The 9,567-nt window shown below is 38.7% G+C and overlaps 4 protein-coding genes across 9 annotated transcripts; all 4 read right to left on the bottom strand.

The window, feature by feature from the left end:
• Positions 1–311: 311 nt before the first annotated feature.
• Positions 312–833, bottom strand: LOC121246541 (protein PELPK1-like). Its single transcript, XM_041144716.1, has one exon. The coding sequence runs from the start codon at positions 831–833 to the stop codon at positions 312–314; it is 522 nt and encodes a 173-aa protein (XP_041000650.1).
• A 1,829-nt stretch (positions 834–2,662) lies between these two features.
• Positions 2,663–3,496, bottom strand: LOC121245715 (protein PELPK2-like). The gene is made up of 2 exons (XM_041143608.1): positions 3,078–3,496; positions 2,663–3,041 (listed from the first exon to the last, which is right to left on the bottom strand). The coding sequence occupies exons 1-2, from the start codon at positions 3,433–3,435 to the stop codon at positions 2,878–2,880; spliced, it is 522 nt and encodes a 173-aa protein (XP_040999542.1). The 5' UTR covers positions 3,436–3,496; the 3' UTR covers positions 2,663–2,877.
• A 1,113-nt stretch (positions 3,497–4,609) lies between these two features.
• On the bottom strand, positions 4,610–5,499 carry LOC121246540 (transcription factor bHLH131-like; the record flags this gene model as incomplete). The annotated part of the gene is made up of 2 exons (XM_041144715.1): positions 4,610–5,182; positions 5,334–5,499. Coding segments are annotated over 2 exons (639 nt in total), but the record flags the coding sequence as incomplete, so codon positions are not given.
• LOC121246875 lies at positions 4,610–8,594 on the bottom strand. 6 transcript variants are annotated; one of them, XR_005937180.1, is made up of 3 exons: positions 7,568–8,594; positions 5,350–5,569; positions 4,610–5,182 (listed from the first exon to the last, which is right to left on the bottom strand). XR_005937180.1 is itself a non-coding variant. In XM_041145185.1 (2 exons), exon 1 carries the CDS (start codon positions 8,536–8,538, stop codon positions 7,624–7,626), a length of 915 nt encoding a protein of 304 aa, XP_041001119.1. In that variant the 5' UTR covers positions 8,539–8,594; the 3' UTR covers positions 4,610–5,487; positions 7,578–7,623. The 6 variants fall into 6 exon arrangements, 2 of the variants coding, with proteins under 2 accessions (XP_041001119.1, XP_041001120.1); XR_005937182.1 differs by having other exon boundaries at positions 5,350–5,490; XR_005937181.1 differs by having other exon boundaries at positions 5,350–5,487.
• Positions 8,595–9,567: the final 973 nt, after the last annotated feature.

Below are 9,567 nucleotides of genomic sequence, written 5' to 3'. Positions count from 1 at the left end.
TTGATGTATTTTTCGTTCATTTACTTTTTAATTAACGAAAGTAAAGCGTTTTAATAGTCAGTATAAGACAGAGGCTCAACATTAAGTAGATAACGCAAGGATAAATATTACAATAACAACAACAATCCGATCGAGTGACGCTGAAATTATGTAAAGAATGATTCTACAATTAAACATGTAAGTAAATCATATAAAACCACTCAAAACATGCAAGCACTAGAAAGTAGAACGTAGAGCCAAGACAGAACCATCCAACAATCATATCAGTAGGAGAAAATGAATGGCCCCATGGAGTTTCGCTGACTACTAATTCAATTTGATGGTGGTGGGGAGATGGAAGGAATTGCTGGGATCGTTGTTGGATTGGTAGGAATGGATGGGATTGTTGTTGGGATGGTGGGCAATGGAGTGGCTGGCAGAGGAGGTAGAGTCACCTTCGGGACTGATGGCAAAGTTGGGTTTGGTAAGGTGGGGACTTGGGTGCTTGGCAGAGTTGGCAATGGAGGCAATGTGGCTTTAGGCAGTGTTGGCTGAGAGGGGAATTGGGTGCTGGGAAGTGGTGGCAGTGTGGGTTTTGGCAGAGTAGGTTGAGTTGGAAGTGTTGGCAAAGGAGAGGATGGCAACGGTGGCAATGTGGTTTTAGGCAGTGTTGGCTGAGAGGGCAAAGGAGGCAGTGTAGCCTTGGGAAGAGATGGAATTGTAGGCAGGGTCAATGCCGGGGGTGGAGCTGCCGGTGTGTCCAAAAGGCGACGAGTTGCCAAGCACATATTGATGCTCGACCACGACAAGGTCACAATCAAAGACAATATGAAACAATGCTTAGAACCAGACATTGTTTGTAGGGATAGGAGAGAGCTAGTCCTTTTATCAATATAAAGGGAACAACTTCAGTCTGTGATTTGAGTTGAATGCAGGCAAGTCCTAACTGGTATATATAGAGGGGAATGTTGAAGGATACCAACTTCTAAGTGTTTGATGAGATGTAGTTGGGGAAAGTGTTGGAAAATTTCTGGTTTGTTCACCTTCTCAACAAGACTTGGGAAGCATGCAAAATTCTAACCTACCTATTTACTTTGGGATAGCTTAACAAAGGCAATGTGCTATGGAAACAAATATTGAGACGTAATGACTCATTATCTCTCAAAATTTGACAATTCCATTAAGTAATAGTTCTATACGATTATGGTGATCAATGTCTCCAAATCATAGTAAATGGTAAATAAAAGCAACATTCCATCAGCTATTCTACCTTATGAGAATTGACTGGCTGATGGAATATACACTCTTTTTTCCTAAACTGAACTGGTATGAAGCCAATCTAGACTGTCTAGGTTCCATCCTAACCTAACCGTTTTTAAAGAATGGAGCCCATCTAATATTGACTTCAAACTTAACGGGAAAAATTTCCATTTTTGTAGGTTATTAGAGGATATAACTCATATGATTAAAATTCTGATAAGAATATAAAACAAATAATAAAAATCTATCTCTTTCCATCAGCTTAAGTTTTTGGGACAAGTGGTGATTTCACATGTTATCAGAGCATAGGTCTTAAGTTTGAACCCTGACTCTACACTTTACCCATTTGATTAAATATTCCACGTGTTGGGCCTATTCATTGAGGAAGATACTGAATCACACGTGAGGGGGAGTGTTAAGAATATAATACAAATAACAAAAATCTACCTCTTCCAATCAGCTTGACCTTTTGGTACAAGTGGTGATCTTTTCTTACATGTCTAAGTTTTAGGACAAATGATATGATTTAACATGATATTGGTTATGAGTTCCTAATTTTTTACTCTCTCCATATTAAAATATCAAATTCATTTCTTAATAGGTGGGTCCTCGTGATTTTCAGCCTCGCATGCACAGGGAGTATTAGAGAATATAATCCAAATAATTAAATTCACCATTTTCTATCTTTTTTAAGGATAAATGATGATTTTACAATGAGGGAGCAGAAATAATGATTTTTCTTGCTTTTGACATTAAACGCAAAGAAAAATGTCAATCTTACCAAGTAAATCTATCACATTAGACACGAAGCCCAAGGGCATGCTGAATGCTATATAGGAGGCGATCTCAAATTCATCGGCTAACCCATGAATTCAGAGTGGTAGGCCAGTCTCTTAATTGTAAAACCTTATGGCCTAAAGATGGTGTTCTATAATGAACAAGCTTCATCTTCCACTTGGAATCCACTTACAAATCTTTGTCTAGTTCATCAAGATTTTAATGTACAGCTTAACCATATTCAACAATTACAGGCATATTTCAATCATTTCTCTATAGGAAATCAACACTTCTTTAAAGTAGCACATTATTATTTTCCAAAAAGCAACTACTATTTGCGTTTGCCAAGTTGTTTCCAAGAATCAGTGTTGGCATTATCTTCGTGTCATCATAATCACCTTTATATTGATGGGCTGGCATTGCATGGATGGAAGATTTTGCAGCCCTAGAGATTATTCTAGTTTGAGTGATTTAAGGTCACATGATAATCTTTCCTTCATTTTTTGTCATCATTCTTTTCCTTTGTTTCTTTTAGTATTATTGAAAGTAAGAGTCATTAGTAGTCAGTATAATATCGAGACTCAATCATTAAATAAATAAGAATCATATTCGAAACGATAAAATATAAAAAATGATAATAACAACTGAGTGATTAAAATGATAAATTAATCACTCTACAATGATACATACAAACAAATATTATAAAATCCATTATAGCCTATAAACAAAAAACGTATATATAGAGCAAAGGCAGGCTCCAACACGCTCAAGAATGCTTCAAACAGTGGTGCAGGCAAAGAACCATCCAACAACCAGATCAGTAGGAGAAATTGAATGGCCCCATGGAGTTTCAATGCTAGTTCAATTTGATGGCGGTGGGGAGAGGAAAGGAAGTGTCGGAATTGTTGGAATCATTGTTGGGATGGTAGGAATAGATGGGATTGTAGTTGGGATGGTGGGCAATGGAGTGGCTGGCAGAGGAGGTAGAGTCACCTTGGGAACTGTTGGCGAACTTGGCTTTGGTAAGGTTGGCAATGGTGGAAGTGTGGGCTGAGTTGGGAGAGTTGGCAACGGTGTCGTAGGCAATGGTGGCAATGCGGCTTTTGGCAGTGTTGGTTGAGATGGGAATTGGGTGCTAGGCAGTGGTGGCAGTGTTGGCTTTGGCAGAGTGGGTTGAGTTGGAAGTGTTGGCAAAGGGGAGGATGGCAAAGGTGGCAAAGTGGTTTTAGGCAGGGTTGGCACAGAGGGCAAAGGAGGCAATGTAGCCTTGGGAAGAGATGGAATTGTAGGCAGGGTCAATGTTGGCGGTGGAGCTGCCGGTGTATCCAAAAGGTGCCGAGCTGCCGAGCTCATATCAATGCTTGACAATGAAATTAGTAGAACCAAAGACAATGTGAAACAATGCTTGGAACCAGCCATTTTTTAGAGAGAGAGAGAGAGAGAGAGAGAGAGTTCTTTCTCAATATATTGGGAACTTCTAGTTCTGTTTTGAGTTGCAGGCAGGACATATCCTGATTGGTATTTAAAGTGTGGATTGTTGTAGTGTTCCAAGTGTTTGATGAGATGTAGCTGGGGACTTGTGGAAGAAATTCAAGTTAGATCACCTCCTCAACAAGATTTGGAAGCCTCTAAAATTCAAACCCACCTACCCACTTGAGGGCATTTGACGACTCATTACCTCTCATAATTTTACCAATCAATTCTTTCAAGTTATAGCACAAAGTAGGGAAAATCTACATGCAAGCAGTGGTTGGTATAAGCAGGCCAGGCCAGCACGTTTCACCGGATGAAAATTGACAATCTGATCGATTTTCTTCTTTCTTAAACAACTAAACTAGCATTAAGCCAATCTAAACTCCCTACTTTGCATCATAATAATTTTTCTCGAGGATCAAACCTAAAGCCAAGCCCTTTGCGATACCTTGACCAATTTACTATTACACTTTCAGCCTTCTGGGGAATGCAAATCTGTCTTCACATTTTTGAGCCCATCTTACATTTCATCCACCACTATGATATATACCATTTTTTGGATAGGTGGATGAACGGTAAATTAGCATACTCAGTTCTTTTATAGCGGGATGTTGTAGTGGATGGAAGGAAGTACGAAGTCTCAAATTCATTCGCTAACCCAACAATACCCCCCCTATTGACAGGAAAAAACTTGAAGTCGAACAGTAAGCTATAGGAGGTGTAACCCATTGCAAGCGATGGGCAGTCTTGGTGCCTCGGCGTTAGCCCACAGTTAATGACTAAATAACGGAATTAGTAATAAGAGTAATGATACGTGCAATCGTGGAATGCGTAAATTTCGTATAATTGGTTTGAAAGAAAAAAAAGATCCACTAGTAAATTTTTTTTATTTTTATTTTTATTTTTTTCATGTGAGTCTCATATATATTTATATGAATTACAGTCATGAGTACACAAATACTGCAATCACTTTTTAAAAAATAAATATATACGAGACCCACAAGAAAAAAAAAATTAATTTTTTAATAGTGAATCCTATTCTTTTTTAAAGCAACTTCACAACATTTACACACTTCACGACTACATGTAGCATTACTCTTACTAATATAGTCTAGAGGCATCACCAATCAACATGATCAGATAGACTTACTAAACTGAAAATAAAATTGAAATTGAAAATAAAAGAAGAAACATCCGAACTTGGAGAAACCATCAGTTTTTTAAACCACCCATCTTAGAATGTATCTAGAGCTATGGAATTCATGCATTAACTGAAGGTTCATCGAGCGAGCTGTCGCTTCTTCGCGATCCCTGGCAAGATGGGCCTGTCTATGATCTCCCTTCAAAGCTCTCCTTAGCTTTACAATCCCTTCAGCATTGCCACCATTTAGCCCTTGCACCCACAACACACTCTTGGTCCTCCCACCCACTGTCACCATCTCAGACGTCACCCCTTGCACTGACCTGAGTGCCCTTTCCATGGCTGACATCAATCCTGGCCTATCCTCGCAGCTGAACATGACCATAACCGCCTCCCAATCATCATCACAGTGTTCCAAAGTCAGCTTGTCTGCCTCGCATGGGAACATGCAGTCCTTATTGCTACCATCGCATACTGCTTCCAAATCTGAGGCTGTCTTCCGCAGCTCCGTCACTTGCCTCACCGTCTCAGCAAGCACCGTTGCCTTGTCATCTGTTCATTTGAATTACACACGATCCTGCACATGTATATTTGTGCATGGTTTGGAATCATAGTTGAGATAAATACATCGATTTTATTACATGTTTTGATGATAACAATGAAATAACAAAGTTCATGAATTCACAAATAATACTCTCTGATTAGTTTGTATTTCTTACTTTGATTAAGCTTGGGAGGATCTTGTGAAGAGTGTGGTATTGATCATTGATTCGCCTCCTACGTCTCCTCTCTGCCTCGCCGTGTTTCTTGGCATTGAGTTGTTTGGTCTGACTTTTGATTTTGGTTTGAAGAATGATCTGCTGCCCATGGAATCAGTTGAGATAAGTCCTCGAGAAATGCTATTTTGTATGTACACGTTCCTGACTTGAAACTTCGAAACTGTTGCATGTGTAAGTGTAACATTAAAAATGAAGCAAAATAATAGTAGATAAGATGGCATAGCAAAGAAACCAAATATGAAATGATGACACCTAGACAGTAAGAAGAAATGCTACCTGTAGTTGTAAAGCCATGGAGTGAGAACAAATATGCCCCCACAGAATTTGCCTTCCACTACGAGGAAAAATATTTGCTTTCGTAGTGCGATTTGAAGCAAATTTAATGAGGATATTTACAATTAAGTCAGGGAGATTGGGTATTAAAACCTCATCATTGGTATTTAACACACTTATAAAAAAATGGCATTTAACACACCTGTGGATTTTATGATTAAACTTAAGATCATATAATCTAAAATGCTTGATATAATCCAATGTTTCCTCTAGGAAAAATCTGAAATCAGATTTCAACCTTTAGACGAATGATTGAAAAAGAAAAGCCAAGGTTCCTTTTCTATATTCTCGAGATTATGCTTGCTAAAAGACTCTAAGGAACAGACTGAACGTAGAACCTAGCTCAGTAATGAGCTCAAATTCGACTTGTATTAAAATTATTAAGCAAACCGAGCTTCAATATTCAATACTTTTTTTTATATAAGTAATACGAAGTTTTATTGAGTCAAGTAAATAGGCATAGCCTAAGTCTACAGGAAGTATACAAGAGAAAACACTTAAATACAAGCTAGGAACTAGTAGAAGCTAAAAGAAGATCATGAAAGTTGTCCCCATTCAAAACAATAACCTTTGCCCAAAGACAAAGTACGAAAGAAAAACTCACTAATTCCTCCCAATGAACTTTCTCTATCTTCAAAGCACGGCCCATTTCTTTCCAACCATAAACACCACATTCAATATTCAATACTCTGCTTGATTCCGCCCAAAAAGAGCTTTGTTCAAAGGCTGGCAGGACACGTGATCTAGTTTTGATAGCGCCTTTAAGAGTGTCTTTTATGTGATGAAAATTAATAATTTGAGCTAACAAAAATACATGATTTAGTCAAGCATTTTGACCAAATAGCAGGAAAGCCAATGCTCTTGGTAATTGGAAACCTTTGCAAAAAATGAACGCAAGCATACAAGAAGTAGGAAGTGTACATAAGCTGGACAATCCACTTGTTTATTTTTATTCAAGGATTAACCCACTTGTAAGATATGATGCCTCACTCGAAAGCTATGATTAGTAAAAGTATGTGCTACAACTCAACCCCAAGTGCAGGCTTCTAAAGTTCAATAGAAAGCAAATTATTTATTAAACTGATTCCGTGCAAAACATCCTGAACAGAGGCACAAGAAGCAACTCCTATGGTGTACATCAATAATTTTTATTTGGAGAAGAAATTGGTGCCACAATTACCATCTCACTAAAAAAACTGACCGGTAGTCTATACATTTTTGGTTAAATTGAAGAAGAAGAGTGGATGACCGATAGCCAAGGCTGCATCTTCCAAAACCAATTACAATAAATTGACGAGCTCAACAACCGACAAGAACAAATGGAATGGAAGCAAGTACTTTCAGGAATCTGAATAGGAAAAGAAAAATGATTGGTGTGGGAGAGGTGTAAAATAAATTTCTAGGTTTCAAAGAAGTTCAGTAGAAGACCGATGTCTGAAAATTTTGTTTTTGCAGAACACATTGAGTAGATCTTCGACAACATTCACTACAAGCATTGCTCAACAACAGGATTAGACCAATTCCCAAAAGTAAAGCATAATTTACAACCGCATGAATAAATTACTGTAAACAAACAGGAAGCAAATCATTGAAAACTATTACCGACACAATTCCTCACCTTTTTCATCTTCAACAATATATCATAACCATAGCATTCGTTTTGAACTCAAAAATGAAAGTAATCTTACTCAAAAGCAACTATAATATAGTAATTTACCTTCCATTTCCCAACTGAAGAGGCAACTAACACACAAAATCCCCTGTCCAGTACTACTTGCTAAGTCATGCTAAATCCTATAGACAAGAATACGAAGAAAGGAACTACCTTTACAAACCTATTGAGTTGAGTCCCTCAGCATTTCCAATTCTCACCATCAAGCGTCAGGGCGTAGCCACTATACCAACATAGACATCATCATCCCCCTCATAGAATTCCAACCCACCCTCACCGTTTCCACTCCCACTTGCCTCTCCAAATTCCAAGTTCGAATTCGTTCTTGCCAATCCATTCCTCCTACTCCTCATAATATTATTGGTTTTCCTAGCCACAGTATTCACGTTCCTCTTCTCCCTTCCCACATCGATTCCGGCATTCCCCTTCCTACGGCTCTCTGCTCCTTTGTTATACCCCAGAGGAAAATAGGCCCAGCAACAATGGTACCGCTCCTTCCCAGTCCCTTCCTCCACCAATATACTCTTCGGCGGCGCATTTACCGCCATCCCATGAAACGCCCGCCTACAGTTCTGGCACCTAAGGCAACATCCCTCGTAATCCTTCTCGTACTCGTACATGCAGTAACAGTACGGACACAAGGTCCAGAATGTGTCAGTACCCTCGCTCTCGGTCGCTTTCTTCTCCTTGTGCTCGTTGCGCTTTTCCGGAAAGCCGATTTCCTTCTCGTACTGGGCCTTCTTTTCTGGGTCAGAGAGCACAGACCAAGCTTCCCAGACGAGTCCGAGGGCGTCCTGGGAGAAAGCGAACTTGTTAACGTTGGGGTTAAGGAGAGCCGCGAGCTTCTCGTACTGGCTCTGAACGAGGTGGCGGTTCCCAGAGTCGACCCGGCGGATCTGGAGGATGGACAAGTAGTCAAGATGTCGGTTACAAAGGCGGTTCTCGGCGGCGTGTAGGACGTCGGCGACGGAGAGGATCTGGTCGGAGACGGAGTGTTTGTCGGTGCCGGATTCTCTGACTCGGAGGGCGTATTGCCGGCACATGGGTAGGTTCCGGAGGGTCAAGAAGTGCGCGGATAGTCCGAGAAGATATTCGGATTCGGTTCGGGTTGGTGCTCGCTCCATGGGGTTTCTTTATCCCGCAGAGGAGAGAGACCGGGAGAGATCCGAGCGAAGGGGGAGGCAATGGTCATTTTAATTCAATGGGATGGCTGGATTTAACGAGTGGACGAAAATGGCCACGAGGAAATGAAGTGGTATCTCATATCTGGACCTTACAATGCCGATGGACGAGAGACGTATACGGTTGCGATTTTGAACTGGTGTTGGTGGGGACGCTATAGGAGGTGTTTTTGGTCATTTCGATGAGGTGGAATTTAATATTGAGGAGTAACGACTAGCTATAGGTGCATCAAGTATTTTTTTAGTAATTATTAAATATAATATTATTAAAATAAAATATTTATACAAATAATTTTAATATTACAATATATTGTGATAGGTTAGAAGTAAGACGTTACTTGTATTTGGACAGTATCTAATAATTTTTATTTTTATTTTTAACTTGTGTGTGCATAATGGACTGTTGCACATGGAGAATTATTATATGATATTTAAAAAAAACTACATAAATTCAGACTTCAGATATATATATATATATATATATATATATATACATTACACAATTTTGTAAATTTCTATAATTGAATTCAATATTGAAATTTAACAGTTTACAATTCTTAGGTTTCGTTTAGAACCTAAACTTATCTCAACTCATCATTATAGTTTTTTCAAATTCTAATACAAAATATAATAAACAATTCAACTTTTTTAAATTTTAAAATAATAATAATATTAAAAAATAATATTATAACAATATTTTATTATCTCAACTCAACTCAACATTCAAACGTAGCTTTAGAGATAAATCTAAAAGAGCACAAGAAATGAGAATGATGGATGTTGTATGGTTGTTTTTTAACAGAGTGAGCCTGACAACAATGTTTTCAGAATGGTTTGTCATTTGATTCCAACATTCAAAAAATGTAATGGATCTTTGGCATTCAGGTGGTGACAGATGCCAAAGTCTTGAAATAAAATCTCCAAATTAATCATGTATTTATGACATATGTTCCAAGTTGAAGCTAGTTTTGT

Source organism: Juglans microcarpa x Juglans regia, chromosome 1S, assembly GCF_004785595.1.
Source record: "Juglans microcarpa x Juglans regia isolate MS1-56 chromosome 1S, Jm3101_v1.0, whole genome shotgun sequence".
In the NCBI taxonomy this organism is placed as follows: Eukaryota; Viridiplantae; Streptophyta; class Magnoliopsida; order Fagales; family Juglandaceae; genus Juglans; species Juglans microcarpa x Juglans regia.
This window is presented reverse-complemented; position numbering and strand designations above follow the sequence as displayed.

Coding starts and splice junctions, on each gene's coding strand:
- LOC121246541 (XM_041144716.1), bottom strand. CDS start 833: ATGTCTGGTTCTAAGCATTGTTTCATATTGTCTTTGATTGTGACCTTG.
- LOC121245715 (XM_041143608.1), bottom strand. CDS start 3,435: ATGGCTGGTTCCAAGCATTGTTTCACATTGTCTTTGGTTCTACTAATT. Junction 3,042..3,077: donor TACGACACCGTTGCCAACTC/TCCCAACTCAGC, acceptor CATTGCCAACCT/TACCAAAGCCAAGTTCGCCA.
- LOC121246875 (XM_041145185.1), bottom strand. CDS start 8,538: ATGGAGCGAGCACCAACCCGAACCGAATCCGAATATCTTCTCGGACTA.